Source organism: Cydia fagiglandana, chromosome 5 (genome assembly GCF_963556715.1).
Source record: "Cydia fagiglandana chromosome 5, ilCydFagi1.1, whole genome shotgun sequence".
Lineage (NCBI taxonomy): Eukaryota > Metazoa > Arthropoda > Insecta > Lepidoptera > Tortricidae > Cydia > Cydia fagiglandana.
The window spans coordinates 10051459-10071665 of NC_085936.1; the positions used below are offsets into that span (position 1 = coordinate 10051459).

The following is a 20207-nucleotide window of genomic DNA, read 5'->3' on the forward strand; positions in this document are numbered from 1 at the left end:
TTTGGTACAAAATTTATTTGAAAAATATAAATAATGTATGTGCAGTAATGAAATAAGTAGTTCTATACGATACAAGTGCGAAAAGTAGGAAATAGGTACGCAAAGGGGTGGCGAATTTTCGACACGAGTTGCGAATTACCTATTCGCACGTTTTACAGTAGGTAATGGACCTTTAAAATTTTGACCTAGTTACGTATAGCACAGGGTGTCGTAATGGAACACATCAAGATGTACTGTAAAAAAATTAATTAGATTTTGTGCATTCATTCCTCTAAATTCGTTATACTTTAATGCCACAATTTAAACATTTTAGTTACTTGTTCTGACATTATCACAGTAGAATCCTATACAACTACATTAAAGGATGTCTCACGCTAGACTGAGCCGGGCCCGGGCCGAGGCGTCCGACATGTCATTTTCCATGACGGCTGCTCACGATCACGTGGTGTTTCCATAGAAAACGAAGCGCCCAAAGCTCCGGCCCGGCCCCGCCCTGGTCTAGCGTGGGTCATCCTTAAGACATAAAATACCGACGCTTAATTGCTTATGCTAAATTTTAATATCAATTGCATACTAGGTATGTACGTATATAAAGAACTTTTCAGTCATTATAGATTCAAAGATTCCTGTAGGTTACCGAGTAAGTACAAATATGTACTTCTAAAGTCAAGAGGCAATTCCGTTCATGGGAGAGTTGCTTTTAATTTTTTTTTTAATTCAAGCAGAAGAAAGAATTCTTAGAGTCAGACCAAGCTAACTCTGCGTGGCATTTCCAATGACAAAGTGAGGCAATGTCATCATTAATGTCAAATTTCTGTGAAAATATTACTTTTATAATGACATCAATGACACTCCCTCGCCTTGTTCTGTTCAATTCGGTGCAAAATTAGCTTAGACGGACTTAATGATACAACTCCTACGACCTATTCATTTAGGTACGACAGTGACAACAAGATACTTAGGTAATAGGTAATATAATATAATATTCACGGTGGCTAAAAAATAACAGCATTCCTGTTGCCAGGGAGGTTTTGGGATGATACTGAGCGATTTTTACTATGGGACCAACCCCGAAATCCCGAAAAAAAAATTTGGCCGTTTCATACATTTTGGCTGGTCCATTTTCTACGGGAGGGTAAATTTTTTTTCGCGATTTCGGGGTTGGTCCCATAGTAAAAGTTGCTCAGTATAATCTCAAAACCTCCCTGGCAAAGGGAATGCAGTCATTTTTTAGCCACCGTGTATTTTATATAACGCAGTTTTCTCCGTATATAATTAATCTCATCATACAATTAACTTAAATTAAACACTGACAGGTTCTCTATTAGGCGGCACCCAGCCTCCAAAGGCTTTTTCAAACTCTTTAGCGACCGCTATCGTCAAGTGATCGTGGCACTTGTTAGCCACAAGTTGTAGACCCACTGGCAGGCCTTTCTCTGTGAGACCCATTGGGCAGGCCGTGACTGGGAGGCCTAGGGCGTTGAAAATGGTCAGGTAACCGCAGTTTAGGAATTTGTAGTATACCCGGTAGTGGAGATGGGCTGGGTACGGGTACGCTGGGTATATTAATACGGCGTCGTCTCCTAGCGCTTTCTGTTAAAAAAAAAAGATAGTTACAATGAGGTATAAAGTTACAACCATATTATAAAAAAGTGACTATTGGGATTATACGCGTTAGGCCCCATTTAGACGATGCGAGAATTCGCATGCGAGTTTCATTGCATTGCGGTTTTTGATCGGCCGGTCGAATTGGACGTAACCAACAGTCCGCAATGTATCTAAAATCGCATGCGAGTTTTCGCGCCGTCTAAATCAGCCCTTAGAGGGTCTTCCCCTTGTGAACTTAATGGCAACTGGCATTTATAATTCATAGGTACCTAATCAACCGATCTTCAAGCCTATCGGTGCACAAAATCCTCACAAGCAGACCGAGACAAGAGAGACTGTAAATATGTAATAAAATACCTCGCTAAAGCCTATTTATCTCTCATTTATCTGAAGTTTTGTGTAAGTAAAGGTCAACTAATGCAAGACACTTACCTCGAAATCTTGCTTAATTTCTTCAAAAATTCTCAACAACTTTGCATAATAGCTCTTTGGTAACGAATCGAAAAACTTCTGCAGTGGCCCGTAAGCCACACAAGTGAAGTTATGGTCTGAAAGACCGACCATTTTCTTAAGAACTTCCGGCCAAACTGACACCCATTGGTCTCTTTTCTCAGGATCAGTGTATATGTTGCGAACGTGACGGATGTTCATTAGAACCCGAATACTGATCTCCCAGATGTGTTCCATGTTTTTGATCTTGAGCTAAAAGAAATATAAAAAAATGATGTTAGCAATCTCTCCAATGGAAAAATATTAGTTTTTAAGATAAAAGTCAAAGAGTGGCGACGCGCATCTTTATTTCAGAACTAGAGGAGCGAAACTTGGCGGCCAGCTCGTCCTCCGATACAAAGGTGTTCAGAAACGGCACATGAAAAGATGCAACATCGAGCCCTCTCAGTAGGAAGGTTTGGCAGCACAACGTCTTGAGTGGCGCAGGCTGGTGCATGACAAAGTGCGCGGTTTCGAGGAGCAACGTAAAGTTGACCTCGACGCTAAACGCGACCAGCTGAAAGCACGGCAGCCTGCTTCCATTCACTACCACTATATATGACTGGTGTTCTCACGTGCTCCCAATGTGCTCGGGGGTTCACCTCAAAGAGCGCCATATTCGGGCGCATACGAGCGCCGAGCTAACTAGGAGTCGAAGTGGTCGCCATGGTCGAAATCGGCCGAAAGGATCATCGTCAGTGAGTGAAAGCGAGACTTCGCGGTGCTTAAACAATTGTCTAACAATTTACAGTACTTAATTAAGTGTCTCGTTCTCTAAGTCAGTCTTAGGTCTTAGTTTAGTAGTTAAGTTGTTTGCACCTCTTTGACTTCAATATTGTACGTATTCTTTATATGTGCTTTAGCTTTTTCCATGGCTTTCTTCACATCCGATCCGATTTTATCTGTGACGTTGCTGTTGTCACCTTCCATGTAATAAAACTTCAGCTTGGACACATCCACCTGAAATGTATGGTTTATAATTAATTAATTTAGTGCATAAATAAATAAGTATCAACATTCGACACAGAACTGCAATTTTATAGTATAACAAAACGGCTGCTATTTAACTGATCACCAGATTTAATAAAATTTAATACCATAAAAATCTACTTTACCACCCTAAAATAATTTACCACCCTAAAATAATGAATGATCACCAAAATTATAACACCATTTTAATGTGAAATGATTACCAATTTTAATACATTTTACTATCCTATTAAAGGAAATGACACCAAATTAATCATTATTAACCCAAAAATTGTAAATAATTACCAAATTTCAAACCCCAATTTAATGTCAATTGATAACCAAATTTTTACATCGTGCTATCCTATTAAATAAAATGACACCAAAATAATCATTGTAAACCCAAAAATAGTAAATGACCACCAAAATTAGAACTCCATTTTAATGTAAAATTATAACCAAATTTTTAAATCTTGCTATCCTATTAAAGCAAAGCAAAATTTTCTAGTAGCATTTCGTTTCTGTATGGGTTGCAGTTCAAACCTAACCTAACCCACTTTTCTAGTAACATTTCGTTTCTGTAAGGTTCGCAGTTCAAACCTAACCTAACCCACTTTTCTAGCAACATTTCGTTTCTGTAAGGGTAGCAGTTCAAACCTAACCTAACCCACTTTTGTAGTAGCATTTCTTATCTGGAAGGGTCGCAGTTCAAACCTAACCTAACCCACTTTTCTAGTAGAATTTCGTTTCTGTAAGGGTCACAGTTCAAACCTAACCTAACCCACTTTTCTAGTAGCATTTCGTTTCTGTAAGGGTCGCAGTTCAAACCTAACCTAACCCACTTTTCTAGTAGCATTTCTTTTCTGTAAGGGTCGCAGTTCAAACCTAACCTAACCCACTTTTCTAGTAGCAATTCGTTTCTGTAAGGCTGTCAGTGTTAACCTAGCCCACTTAACTGATAGCAGTACAAACCTAACCTAACATACTTTTCTAGTAGCATTTCAGTATGCCTACCTAAGTTATGCGGTGCGGGGTACGGGGGTTGAGCGGGAGGGGCTAGTAATTTTGGCATCATTTTACTTTATTTGGTAATATGTATAAATTTTTTGGTATCATAGTGGTTTATTTAGGTGAAAATATCGCATTTATTTGGTCTTCAAGATTTGGTGATCATTAATGATTTTTGGTAATCATTCAATATATAATAAAAATTCCTTCTTTCATAACAACAATATATTTCTTGATCACAATATTCCGTTACAGTTCAATCTCCAATCACCTTACTTCACAATCGACCTCCCTTCACCTCTGCCCGTAACCGAATGCCCGTTAACCGCCATGCCAGTCGTCTTTTATTCTTTCTTCCAACTACCTTCTATTTACAAAGGTCAACTATCAATCACGTTACTTTTAAATTTATTAAATTATAGATTACCAATGATTATTCAACTCTTTATTTCGTTAAATCTGTTTCTAATAATTAGTAATTTTAATGAATCTTACACTCGCCCATCCTGACATTGTGCATGTCCTCATGCACAGTCATACTAATCGCGTCTGTCATCTAATCTTACACTCGGCATGTCAAATCATCGGGCATTCAGTAAGAAAATTATTAATACTTCATTACCCATTTAATACAATTTCTTTGTCTGTCTATATACATTTTTTTTTTTATGATTTATTGAATTCATCTAGGTATATCCTCACATTATTATTTCAAATCCAATAAATATATCCATCTAGATATATAAGTTTTTATTAATGTTACACATACTATACTACATAATATAAAGTACTAACTTTTTTTTTTTTTTAAATCATCACTACATATAAAGTACATTACTTAACATATTAGGTTGCTTTTTTTTTTTCATTATTTCGCTTGTTTTTTTCTGTTTTTTTTTTATCACTCTCATGACACAAACGTGTCTCACAACATACCATTTTTTTAATCAAATTTTATATGTAGCACATTATTCCATATTTTCTCCATTCCATTCCATTTTTCATTCCATTTTTTTTGTGCTACTTACTGAATCACTCTCATGACACAAACGTGTCTCACAACATAACATCCTCTATTTCCGTCTTTTTTTTTTATCGTTACCATATATCCGTTCCTCCATCCTTAGCAAATTACCAATTCAATAATCCAATAATGCAATAATCCAATAATCCAATAATCGAATAATCCAATAATCCAATAATCCAATAATCAAATCCAATAATCCAATAATCCAATAATCCAATAATCCAATAATCCAATAATCCAATAATCCAATAATCCAATAATCCAATAATCCAATAATCCAATAATCCAATAATCCAATAATCCAATAATCCAATAATCCAATAATCCAATAATCCAATAATCCAATAATCCAATAATCCAATAATCCAATAATCCAATAATCCAATAATCCAATAATCCAATAATCCAATAATCCAATAATCCAATAATCCAATAATCCAATAATCCAATAATCCAATAATCCAATAATCCAATAATCCAATAATCCAATAATCCAATAATCCAATAATCCAATAATCCAATAATCCAATAATCCAATAATCCAATAATCCAATAATCCAATAATCCAATAATCCAATAAACCAATAATCCAAAAAACCAATAATCCAAAAAACCAATAATCCAATAATCCAATAATCCAATAATCCAATAATCCAATAACTCAATGATCCAATAATTCAATGATCCAATAACTCAATTATCCAACAACTCAATTATCCAACAACTCAATAATCCAACAACTCAATAATCCAATAACTCAATAATCCAATAACTCAATAATCCAATAACTCAATAATCCAATAACTCAATAATCCAATAACTCAATAATCCAATAACTCAACTCAATAATCCAAAAACTCAATAATCCAATAACTCAATAATCCAATAACTCAATAATCCAATAACTCAATAATCCAATAACTCAATAATCCAATAACTCAATAATCCAATAACTCAATAATCCAATAACTCAATAATCCAATAACTCAATAATCCAATAATCCAATAACTCAATAATCCAATAACTCAATAATCCAATAACTCAATAATCCAATAACTCAATAATCCAATAACTCAATAATCCAATAACTCAATAATCCAATAACTCAATAATCCAATAACTCAATAATCCAATAACTCAATAATCCAATAACTCAATAATCCAATAACTCAATAATCCAATGACTCAATAATCCAATAACTCAATAATCCAACAACTCAATAATCCAATAACTCAATAATCCATTAACTCAATAGCTCAATAATCCAATAACTCAATAATCCAATAACTCAATAATCCAATAACTCAATAATCCAATAACTCAATAATCCAAAAACTCAATAATCCAATAACTCAATAATCCAATAACTCAATAATCCAATAACTCAATAATCCAATAACTCAATAATCCAATAACTCAATAATCCAATAACTCAATAATCCAATAACTCAATAATCCAATAACTCAATAATCCAATAACTCAATAATCCAATAACTCAATAATCCAATAACTCAATAATCCAATAACTCAATAATCCAATAACTCAATAATCCAATAACTCAATAATCCAATAACTCAATAATCCAATAACTCAATAATCCAATAACTCAATAATCCAATAACTCAATAATCCAATAACTTTATAATCCAATAACTCAATAATCCAATAACTCAATAATCCAATAACTCAATAATCCAATAACTCAATAATCCAATAACTCAACTCAATAATCCAATAACTCAACTCAATAATCAAATAACTCAACTCAATAATCAAATAACTCAACTCAATAATCCAATAACTCAACTCAATAATCCAATAACTCAACTCAATAATCCAATAACTCAACTCAATAATCCAATAACTCAACTCAATAATCCAATAACTCAACTCAATAATCCAATAACTCAACTCAATAATCCAATAACTCAACTCAATAATCCAATAACTCAACTCAATAATCCAATAACTCAACTCAATAATCCAATAACTCAACTCAATAATCCAATAACTCAGCTCAATAATCCAATAACTCAGCTCGATAATCCAATAACTCAACTCAATAATCCAATAACTTTACTCAATAATCCAATAACTCAACTCAATAATCCAATAACTCAGCTCGATAATCCAATAACTCAACTCAATAATCCAATAACTTTACTCAATAATCCAATAACTCAACTCAATAATCCATAACTCAACTCAATAATCCAATAACTCAATTCAATAATCAAATAACTCAACTCAATAATCCAATAACTCAACTCAATAATCCAATAACTCAACTCAATAATCCAATAACTCAGTACAATAATCCAATAACTCAACTCAATAATCCAATAACTCAACTCAATAATCCAATAACTCAACTCAATAATCCAATAACTCAAAGCAATAATCAAATAACTCAACTCAATAATCCAATAACTCAACTCAATAATCCAATAACTCAACTCAATAATCCAATAACTCAGCTCAATAATCCAATAACTCAACTCAATAATCCAATAACTCAACTCAATAATCCAATAACTCAACTAAATAATCCAATAACTCAACTCAATAATCCAATAACTCAACTCAATTATTCAATAACTCAACTCAATTATCCAATAACTCAACTCAATAATCCAATAACTCAACTCAATAATCCAATAACTCAACTCCCATTCAATAATTCAACCCAAATTACTCAACCCAATAATCCAATAACTCAACTCATAATTCAATAACTCAACTCAATAATCCAATAACTCAACTCAATAATTCCAATAACTCAAGTCAATAATCTAATAACTCAGCTCAATAATCCAATAACTCAGCTCAATAATCCAATAACTCAGCTCAATAATCCAATAACTCAACTCAATAATCCAATAACTCAACTCAATAATCCAATAACTCAACAATCCAATAACTCAACTCAATAATCCAATAACTCAACTCAATAACCCAATAACTCAACTCAACAATCCAGTAGCTCGATAATCCAATAACTCGATAATCCAACAACGCGATAATCCAATAGCTCGATAATCCAATAACTCGATAATCCAATAACGCGATAATCCAATAACTCGATAATCCAATAACTTGATAATCCAATAACTCTTTAATCCAATAACTCTATAATCCAATAACTCTATAATCCATTAACTCGATAATCCAATAACTCATTAATCCAATAACTGCTTAATCCAGTAATCCAGTACCTGATCAATCCAGTAACTGATCAATCCAGTAACTCATTAATCCAATAACTCACTAATCCAGTAACTCATTAATCCGTAACTCATTAATCCCGTAACTCATTAATCCGTAACTCATTAATCCCGTAACTCATTAATCCCGTAACTCATTAATCCCGTAACTCATTAATCCCGTAACTCATTAATCCCGTAACTCATTAATCCCGTAACTCATTAATCCCGTAACTCATTAATCCCGTAACTCATTAATCCCGTAACTCATTAATCCCGTAACTCATTAATCCCGTAACTCATTAATCCCGTAACTCATTAATCCCGTCACTCATTAATCCCGTAACTCATTAATCCCGTAACTCATTAATTAAAATAATCCAGAAATTTTATAATTCGATAATATTATACTTATCATCATATGTAGGTATTTTCATCATATCGTTATATTACTTGCCACTTAAGCGTCAGTTGCACCAACCACAATTGACGAATTGATCAACAGCAATCAGCAGAGCTTTACTTGCTACAATAACCAAGCTAAAATATTTAAAATGCAACGAACTTCTTAAAACCAAGGATACTGAAAGCGAATCAATACACGGTTATAACGAATACTTTACTAGTGTAGGCCCAACCTTGGTTATTCAATCAACACCAGCGAAAATGATCCCGCCAACATTATAAGAGTTATAAGATTGAAAAAAAATTCCCGTCAGTTTGTTTCTCTTATTATTCTAATAATAATTAGAAAATTGTAGATTTCCCGGATACGCGGAACTGTCCTGTCGGGCCGCACACATGTGTTAGGGTTGAAGAACAAGTCGGTAATTTTAAACAAACAACTTTACATATACTTGGATTAACTTTGTTTCTAATCTACATTAACGACTTGACTTTCTTGGATCTGACCAATGCAGACGTTGTGCTACGCTGATGACACGGCAATACTATTTCACGGTGCTTCCTGGGATGCAGTAAGCGCCTTCCCAGAAAGCGGTCTAGCTTTGGCGACGAACTGGCTTCAATACAATTTGTAACTCTAAAAGCAGACTAAATTAACGAGATATGTGTGCGTGTATAAAACAGTGGTCTCTTAAATGTGTCAAAAGTTTATTCATATTTAATATTAGGTTAGGTACCACTGGTACCTACCACACGTCATGTAATTGTCAAACAATAGAAAAACTTCGTCTATAAAGTACTTAGGTGTTATTCTGGATGAGCAGACTGACAACCGACAGAGGAAGATGAGAAACTCAACTTTACAGCGTACATTCAAACCACAGCTAAATAGTGTCAGGAAATAACCTAACAGTCATTTAAATATCTTCGAAATGTCATGGATATACCACAGCGCAAATCAACCTATATTGCCCTAGCTCAACCCATTATTACGTAGGTAGGTGCTAATATCGGTGTATAGCGTATAGCGCATCGATCGTTATTGTTTTTTTTTTCTTTTTATATACCTACTAAATTATGAACAAATACTGAAGAAACGTAACTTAGTCTTTCCTTTACCAGCGTTAACGTCACATTTTGCCAAAAGAGGAAACAACCAAGATCAAAACTTATTAATTAGGCTAACGAGCCCCATACAACCAACTTGAGCGATCTACAGGACACCACAGCATTGCCTGGACAACGATTCCACCCCCCTAATCTGTGAACCCGTACCTCGAGACAACTTTCGTCAATACAAATAACTTTAAGGTACTGTACCAAAATATTCGCAGTTTAAGCAATAAACGACATCTATTAAAATCTACAACTGAAGACGACAAAGATATACAAGCCATCCGTTCCTGTCCTGTGCGGCTTCCACGTGAAAGCGATCCTGGCCGTTGTCCTTCCGTGTTGATCATCGAAGCCATCTCTCATTGCCTCGGCCGTGTCTGCCGCTGCTGCAGCTTCGACGGTTGCGACTCCGCCTGTTGTTCCCCGGGGACTGGCGGCGGTTGCGACTTCGGCTTCGACGTTCTTGTCCATCATCAGATTTCGATTTTCGGCCACGCTCAGGAGTTTTCAAGCGCCGCCTGGATGTTTTTTCCTCATGGTCCATAGTCTGGAACTCGAAAACAACACCAGCAACGGAAGAGTTCTAAATCTTTGGATTGTTAATAATAGACAAATATAAATTGTTCTTATTAAGCTAAATTCGACTGTTTTATTTATTTATTTAATTTACGTTACTGCTTCCGGGGTAGAATGCGGGACGTTTAAAACAGATCTTAAATCCAAAACAGATCCGTATCCCGGTACGGATCCGGAACACAGGCTTTTCGAAACGGGAAAATTCTAGAACTGGTACAGAAACGGAATCTAGAACAAATTCGGGATCCGGCACTGATCCGATACCAATCCGGCACGCATCCGGTTCAGATCCGGCACGAATCCGGCAAATGATATACATGCGGTATTAATCCGGCACAGATCCGGTACCAATCCGGCACAGATCCGGTACCAATCCGGCACAGATCCGGTACCAATCCGGCACAGATCCGGTACCAATCCGGCACAGATCCGGTACCAATCCGGCACCAGTCTGGGACGGATCCAGTACGAATCCAGCATGGATCCGGAACTCATCCGGCACAAATCAAGTATGCACCCGGCACGGTTCCAGTATCCGGCACGGACCCAAATCCAGAAACGGGTACATACATAGACTAAAAGAATTCGATCTACACCTGTAAATAATCATAAAGGTATCCGAACTATTCAAAATAAAACGGTGTTCCAAAGGTTTCACGCTACCCGCGATGTAATGAATGCTTTAATTATATTATGGATAAGCATTACAGCAAACACTAAAAAAACCTAACTGTTGGTCTTGAAGAGAAAACTTGCAGTATAATTGCTCTCGAATGAACGAATAGGCCGAAATGGGTTTACCCAATTATTTTGTTCTTGATAAAATTAACGGTGTCTTTGTTTCTAAGCGCCCGTTAAACATAAACTTCCTAACATAGGAAATATGAAATGATAATTAATTTCAACAAAACAACAACCAATATAAGTGTTACTAATATATGTATAGGTATCTAATTATAATAATTTTACACCACTGTTACTATTGTAACAAATTAATTGGGTAATTAAGATTTAACTCGATCAGTTCTAATATTAATACCTACATAATATAATACATTCAGGAATACCATAGTGACTTGTAGGTACTTACCACTTCTGATGTATAATAAAAATTCCTTCTTTCATAACAACAATATATTTCTTGATCACAATATTCCGTTACAGTTCAATCTCCAATCACCTTACTTCACAATCGACCTCCCTTCACCTCTGCCCGTAACCGAATGCCCGTTAACCGCCATGCCAGTCGTCTTTTATTCTTTCTTCCAACTACCTTCTATTTACAAAGGTCAACTATCAATCACGTTACTTTTAAATTTATTAAATTATAGATTACCAATGATTATTCAACTCTTTATTTCGTTAAATCTGTTTCTAATAATTAGTAATTTTAATGAATCTTACAAATATATTTGGTATTCGAATACAATTTGAAGTGCAGTCGTAATTAAAATGGTGGTACATTTGTAATTTTAGGCTTTATTTTTTTGGTGTTCAGTAATTTTTTTTGGTAAGCATGATTTTTTTATTTAGGGTACCAAAGTTTTTTTTGGTGATCATTATATTTGTAGCCTAACAAAACCGTTGAATATATACCGATAGTTTATATAGAAAAATAAATTGGTACCTACTAAGTATTAATATGATACTTACGGGTTTGTCCAAAGGCACATCTGGACCGCCAGGTTGTCTTAAAACTTTTAAAAGTAACGTCAGATCTTCCGCGTACCGGCATAAAGGTCCCAGAGCAAAATATTCTTCAAATTCTGAGTCCAGACAGTCTGGAATATGACCTGGCAACAATAAAATAAAAAGTTAAGATTATCAAAATAGTAAACTTTTGTTTTAGCGCCACCTAGCGTCGTATAGTTAAACTATTGCGATATTGAACAATTTGCGTTAAACATACCCATCGTTTAGTTATAGTTTTACTACTCATCACTAGATGGCATTAAAGTAAACATACGATTAGCTTTTAAAAATGCGCGCTAGATGGCGTTGTAATTTAGACATCTGGACAGAGTCATGTGAAACTTGTGAAAGTAGCACATTTTTTTGATGATAACTTGTCGGTGTACAACATTTTTGAATATGATTGAATAATATGCAATTCTACCGCGGTACGCTCGCAGCGGAGGAGAAAGGAGGCGAAATGTTTATAAAGTCACAGAAAGTTAAGCCAATAAAGTTATTGGCTTAATTTCTTGTCATCTGTCTGTATGGAGACCTTTGTCCAGTAATGGACATCTTCCATCATCCACTTACCTTCGATGGACAGCAATTTAGGAGTGGGCTTGTGTCCAAAGATGCCACAGAACATGGGCGGTAGGCGGAGAGAACCCGCGATGTCGGAGCCGACGCCAACGATGGACGCTGCCGACGAGATTAACGCTGCCTGCAACCGCACACATCGATTAAAAATATGCATGCATATACACTATGTACTTTAATATTAGGCTGAGTCTCAGCGTCAATAGCAGCGTAGTTTAGGTACTTATAGAAATTACAAGGATTCACTGTTGCTAGGTTAAATAGGCTAAATGCACGCCCCAACATTGCAGTGCATTTTAACTAGCATTGTGCATTGGGAACCTTCTCAACATTATTGAACACATTACCCACATGTATTTATTAATTTAATACAATGGTAAATAGATATCAATGTTGTTGTAAAGATGGAATTCTGTGAACTACTTCACTGTAAAGTACTTCGTCACTTAAGCTCTATGAGCTCTTCTAAGCACCTGCCATCATTGCAGCGGGCGACTTAATGTTTAACAATTGACAATCTTGAGCTAACCTCTCCACCCGACGAGCCTCCTGTGGTCCTCTTCTGATCAAAAGGGTTCATCGTAAGCCCGGTGACGTTATTGTATGTCTCCCAGTTCATGCAGAGCTGTGGTGTGTTAGTGACGGCGATGGGGATGGCACCCGCGGCGCGCGCCAGGCTGACGATGGCTGCGTCTTTGGTGGCCGGCACTCGGCTCGGACGGACGGTGCCGCAGTCGTTGCTCATTCCTGGAAATATGCAAGATTGTATTTTAGTAAAAAGGCCAAACTTAAGCTCGTTACTGTGACTAAAGCTCTTTGATGAATAACATTGTTCGTGACACACGACGTTACGTTACGCGTTACGCTGAATCGAGTTTATCATTTTTTCCCCACCTCAAAAAGTGCTCAGCGCCGCTAAAGAAGTTTTCACTTCAAAAGTACCTTCAACAGCGATGCTCTCCTTGACAGTCAAATGCACACCCAGCAGGGGATACTCCTTGCCCAGTTCCTCCGGCGTCCGATCAGTAGACGCGATCATCTTGTCGATGCTCTTTGCTTCTGTAAGCGCTTGCTCGTAACTATCAGGGTTCAACGGGATTAAGTCTTACGAAAGTGTTCTAGATAAAAAGTACCTTCAACAGCAATGCTCTCCTTGACAGTCATAGGCACACCCATAAGGGGATACTCCTTGCCTAGCTCCTCTGGCGTCCGATCAATAGACTTGATCATCTTGTCGATGCTCTTTGCTTCTGTAAGCGCCTGCTCGTATCAGGGTTCAACGGGATTAAGTCTTACGAAAGTGTTCTAGATAAAAAGTACCTTCAACAGCGATGCTCTCCTTGACAGTCATAGGCACACCCAGCAGGGGATACTCCTTGCCTAGCTCCTCTGGCGTCCTATCAGTAGACGCGATCATCTTGTCGATGCTCCTAGCTTCTCTAAGTGCCTGCTCGTATCGCGGCTCCACTATGGCGTTGAGGTAAGGATTCGCCTCTTTACATCTTTCTATGTAAGCCGCTACCACTTCTTCTGACGTGATCTGAAACGTATTACAGTATTTTTAAGAGTCATTGTGTTAATAATCTGAAACTCATAAGGAACAATTTAAAATAGCCCTAGTGTAACAACACATGTACAGTGAGCGACAGAAGTAGTTAGGTGGGTCAGGTGTTCAAAATGCACCTGCTCTTATTTTCTCTCAACAATTAATAAGTTATGATCATTTGCCAGTTGCTTTTCGGTGAAGGAAAAACATCGCGAGAAAACCGGACTAATTCCAATAAGACCTAGTTTCCCCTCTAGGTTGGAAGGTCAGATGGCAGTCGCTTTCGTAAAAACTAGTACCTACCTACGTCAAATCATGGGATTCGTTATCAAGGGGACCCCAGGCTCCCATGCATGAGCCGTGGCAAAATACCGGGATAACGCGAGGAAGAAGAATTAAGTTATGATAATTTATGATATGTTATGATATGATAGTTATGATAGTTTATGGTTGAACACCTAGCCCGATTCTGATGACTGTTATAAATTATCAAAATATTTTTGTATTATTTCTCATTAACATTTGCATAAACCTTGACGAGTATTTTCATACCTACTGAATCTGACACGAGTGACACGACAGTAGTTCATATATGCTAATTCTTGTAACCAGTTATTTAAATAAGTAAGTAGCAAATATTTAATGAAGCAATAAAGAATCATTCACATCCGCTTATTACGCAAATTATAAAAAATATGTCTATAACTTAGATATGAAAAATTGTTTATTTGGATTACAACATTTCACAATTCACAATTAGTTATGCTTGGAATCTCCTAGTAAGTATTGTAAAGTGACAGAAGACCCCGCTACTAACTAGGTATTAACTATTAAGATATGTATAATACAATGCGTCTGAAAGAAGAAACGAGCTGTTGGTCTTGTGCCGTTCCTTTTTTTACTTCAAAAACAAGACCTCCCATGATCTATCCCAGGTTTTAATAATCATACGTTCTTATTTTTGGCTGCCCACTATTTCGTGGGCTATGTGTGTAAAAACGAAATTGGTGAAATCAAGTTAAATAACGCACTTGACCGTGTTTTTTCTCATTATGTGGTGTTACGTCGAAAACAAGCACGCCGATCTTCGCCACATCACATGTCGATCGCTGACGCTGACGCTCACTGAGAGTCAGAGTGTACTGGGTCATTGGTCTCTATGGGTGTACCTCAGGGCTCAACGCTGGGGCCTTTCTTGTTCCTTTATCTACATAAATGACTTGCCATTTCTTGTAAAGACCCACCATGATATACATACATAGTATTGTTTGCAGACAACACCTCACTTATTTTTCTCAGTGAGAGTCAGAGAAGAACACGAACCTGTCTGTTCCTAATCATATTTGTGAGCGTGGTGGCGGAATTGAAGAGCGTAGGGTTGGCGGGCGGCGGGCACTTGCGCGTGCGCCGCACCGTGAGCAGGTACTTACGTGAGCGGCCGCACCCCGATGGCTATCAGCGACACTAGGAACCGGAGCAGCTATCGCATGAAGCCATTTAGCATGATAGTCTGGAATATCACGTGTCAATCCCGACCTGTCTGTTCCTGATCATGTTGGTGAGCGTGGTGGCGGACTTGAAGAGCGTAGGGTTGGCGGGCGGCGGGCACTTGCGCGTGCGCCGCACCGTGAGCAGGTACGTGAGCGGCCGCACCCCGATGGCTGTCAGCGACACTAGGAACCGGAGCAGCCATCGCATGAAGCCATTTAGCATGATAGTCTGGAATATCACGTGTCAATCCCGACCTGTCTGTTCCTGATCATGTTGGTGAGCGTGGTGGCGGACTTGAAGAGCGCAGGGTTGGCGGGCGGCGGGCACTTGCGCGTGCGCCGCACCGTTAGCAGGTACGTGAGCGGCCGCACCCCGATGGCTATCAGCGACACTAGGAACCGGAGCAGCCATCGCATGAAGCCGTTCAGCATGATGGTCTGGAAAAAAATTCATGACATTAAGTAAATAGTATACATTATTAAAGGCTTTTTTATTTTTATTTTATTTTATTATACATTATTGACGAAACGGCGCGAATGAGGGCATTTGCTGGCTGCGTATTCATTTTAAATGGACGACCTTGGAAAGAAAGTTTTTTTATGAATAATCGGTGAGACCAGGACGTTATGACACGCTCAGGACATGACAAGTAAGTGTAAACCTATCTCTTCCTCCTTCTCCAGGGCCTTTGCCCTATCCTAAGACATCTTCCTTTTATTCAGTGTATATATTCTTATTATTTGTTTTAATTTTTCGTGTTAGGTACTTGAACAAATTAAGTGAAAGTCAATCATCAACACTCAATGTCAGTACTTAATCTGTTAGACTATTTAAAATAAAAGGCAGCCTAATTAGTCTCATCACCATCACGCAACAGAAATTGAGAGCGGTGAAAGGATTCCCTTGAATTATAATACCTTTTACTGCTATTGGTTTGTTTGAACCTAAATTCAGCCAATGCATTGCATTTTCGCAACATTCATTGCTTTTCTTGTTATTGTGAAGGTCTGTTGCTCAAATGTATGCACTTAATAGGTATATTTTATAGATGGGTGTAGGTACAGATTGTGGAGTGAAAAAATGTCTCTCTCGTTTATAGTAAGAAATAAGGGTATTAACGCATTCACTGCCAGGAGGCGTGGCCTAGGAACAAATTTGTATGGCGGTGAACGCATGTGCGTCGGGGGCAGTGAATGTGTTAGAGCGGGCTAACGTAAAATTGTGGTTTTATTGATATCGAATATTTACACATTTAAAAATTTACACGGAAATTAGATTATATTTGCAAGTATGACGCAGCGCGCCGTATCTTTTGATTGCTTCTATTTATATATTTCTTGGCTTTACGCCCCCTCTTAATAAAAGGAACCAATAACTTAGTTAAGGCGCTCTCGATAATTCAGCTGCCAATGTTCCGAACTTCAGAATGGCGCATAGATTTCTATATGAATAAAAGTTTTTGTGCCAGCGTTTGCTCCAGTAATCCAAATAAACCCACCTTCGTAGCTACTACCGTCACTGTCCCACCAACAATACTCGACACATAATATTGTCCCTTAGTTATAGGCTTCGCAAAATACGGGGGATACACCAAATTGTAGCTATTCAGGAACACCTCAACCAGCACAAACCCTTGGTACACACTCGCACTCAGCACTAGCAGGAACACACGTGTACACACGTTTATACTGGCGTTCAAGAACGTGGTGCATATGAATACGAAAGAGTTCATCTCGGACGTGATATAGTAAAGTGTATGTTGTATATTATCGAGACGCGCTGTCGCAACGGCCGGCTCCGTACGAAAAGGTCGGCGGTACAACTGTTGTTATCTCTGTGTTTGTATACTATTGCTTCATTAGGGCTATCATGGTTTGATAGCGTCTGGGTTTGTTTCCAATATTAATTATAATTTATGTTACCTATTGTAGTATGTATGGTTTACTTAATAATAAAAAAATTGTTTTGTTCGAGAGGTGCATCCTGTATTAAATTAATCAAAACAATTATTATTTCATAACGTGAACAGCTTGTTATTTAATTACTGAATTAATTGGTACTATTGGCAGCAGTACTAGTTATGGTTCCGCAGGTAGAAAATATTTCTTAGTTAGTTACATACCTACTAGTAATTTACCATTATTGCTAGTAGACATATTTTATCAACTATACACTATTATATAATTATCACTGTGGAAGGACCTACGTGGTGTTTTTCCCACGTAATTATTAAAGCCACTCTTAACTATAATTTCTAAATGTCGATTTAATATGTTCTAAATTCATTACGGGTTTATGTGGGCATTTATTCGACTTAATAATACGTCAGTAACCTGTTTAAAATGTGTGTGTGTTTTTTTTAGCTAGTAACATTTTACTATTGTATGTATGTTAGTTTGTAAGGTATGTCTCTATGGGCCTTAGTTGCCTGATAATAAATGATATTTGATTTGATTTAAAATAATTATAATTTAATACGTTACGGCTTCGTTTATAAATCAAAGAAAATAAACCACACACCTACCCTTTTGTTTATTGAAATGAAAGAGTGGAGAGATGATATTATGCTTTATATCCTATTCTATATTATGCTAGTCTTACTTGATTAGCCTAGCTCGTGCCATCGTAAGAGACATGCGCTGTTTCATAACCATAATCTAACTGGTCTTTGTTCTATCTCGCAGTTATCTAACGTTATTAATTTTCAAATATGTTTGTCCGCCCCATAGTAGTAAATTTTGAGTAATTTATTTACTTATACTTTATTGCATAAATAAAGATAAATGTACAAATGGCGGACTTAGTGCCAAACTTCACGTAGCTTCAAAAATGTAGCGTTAAAATAGATGGCGCGGTGTCACACTTGCTTTTATTTGTACAGTCGCCATCAGATATATCGGAGCGGCCAAGGTGTTCACAAATATCTGAACACGCGCCTCTATTGTAAGGGCGTTAGAGTGCGTGTTCAGATATTGTGAACACCTTGGCCGCTCCGATATATGTGATGGCGACTGTACCTGAGCTGAGACCTCTCTTCAAAGTTCTGTCATCTATACAAACAACATAGGGATTCTTTAATAAGACTCAATTTGCAAGTACTTTAATTACTTTGTAAATAAACCCTAAAACTCTCGTCATAAACAAAAACCTAAGTATATAAAATAAGCTCGAGCAAACCATTCGCTACAAAACCAGGTAATTTTCTACGAAAAAAATCATAAAAGTGAGCAACTTTCATTGCTCTTATCTTACCTACAATGCCAATAAAACTTTTATTTAAGTTTTAGTGAAGTTTATTTATTTAACATAAGTGCCAAAATCAAAATATTAATTTTATTTGCACTCCAATAATTTAATTATTTGAATAGTAATTATCAAATTGCCATTTCATATTGGTAATTTTCATAATGCTCGGGCACTATGAAAAATGCCCGATTTATCACTTGATCCATAACATATATGTATATGATATATTCGCGCATGACATATTTTTTGCTATAAGATGGTTCAAGTTTAATGGCTTAATGTAGAGTGGGTCACCAGTAATCGAACAATCAAATATGAATTAATATTTCACACTTTTTTGTTCAAATATTGGCACAAACACAACCGAAGCGGTCAGCAGTGTAGTAACCATTAGTTGCTCAAATCCATGTCAGTTGGCCGGCCGAGCCTCGCTTGCAACACTCGACTCGCCACTTGACTAAACCCAGTGGTTCTCAAATGGTGTTTTATGGATTGGAGGCAGCTGTTCGGCTAGCGACGATCAGCAAGTAGCGAGTTTTTATGCGGACGAGTTTTTTCTATAACGGCAATTCATTTTGTGTGTTTAGTTGGGTTTGCTTGATGTGATTGCGTCACATTCGGTTGCCATTTACAGATAGAGATGCCACACGGGATGTTTGGAACAGTAGGTAACTACTTAACAGGTTACGATGTGAATTTAATATTTGCTTAGTGAAAATTATTCAGAACCTAATCCATCAGGTCATACATTTTACGGTCGCTGTTATAAATTATAGATCTGGCCCTCGGTCAGGAGAAGGTTGAGAACCATTGACTTAACCGATTATCTATTTTATTGCATTAATGCCTTTTACGCCAAAATCATTCATTCAGATTTTTTACGGTGTACTGGTTTTACACCAACTTTAGTTAACGTTCACTAAATAAAATTAAGGAAGTTATTAAAATTAGTAAATGCACAGTGTGAGTATTTTTGATGCCTAGTTAGTTAATTTTGGTTCTGATGAAGTTCTGTTCTGTTAAAAATCAAAAATATGTTATTGACTAAAATCACAAAATACTCGTACCTAAGTAATCTAAAGTACCTCATTGGTTTTACATAAACGGAGAGAATTAGAACAATCTAATAACCTTCCACATTTCCGACTTCAAGATGATTTCAAGATATGGTAAATTGCACCACCATCCCATAATTCATAAGAATCATAAGTAATGAATAGTTCGTGTCATTTAAGCAATAACGCAAAC

At 36.8% G+C, this 20207-nt stretch overlaps 1 protein-coding gene across 3 annotated transcripts; it reads right to left on the bottom strand.

Moving 5' to 3' along the window:
- Nucleotides 1–17509, bottom strand: LOC134664434 (fatty-acid amide hydrolase 2-B-like). Of its 3 annotated transcripts, XM_063521083.1 has the most exons (9): nucleotides 17212–17509; nucleotides 15968–16150; nucleotides 13997–14216; nucleotides 13206–13423; nucleotides 12671–12800; nucleotides 12059–12198; nucleotides 2917–3057; nucleotides 2041–2310; nucleotides 1–1593 (listed from the first exon to the last, which is right to left on the bottom strand). In XM_063521083.1, the coding sequence occupies exons 1-9, from the start codon at nucleotides 17443–17445 to the stop codon at nucleotides 1303–1305; spliced, it is 1827 nt and encodes a 608-aa protein (XP_063377153.1). In that variant the 5' UTR covers nucleotides 17446–17509; the 3' UTR covers nucleotides 1–1302. The 3 variants fall into 3 exon arrangements, with proteins under 3 accessions (XP_063377153.1, XP_063377152.1, XP_063377151.1); XM_063521082.1 differs by lacking the exons at nucleotides 15968–16150; nucleotides 17212–17509 and adding an exon at nucleotides 15759–15946 and having other exon boundaries at nucleotides 12059–12186; XM_063521081.1 differs by lacking the exons at nucleotides 15968–16150; nucleotides 17212–17509 and adding an exon at nucleotides 15759–15946.
- Between the last annotated feature and the right edge of the window lie 2698 nt (nucleotides 17510–20207).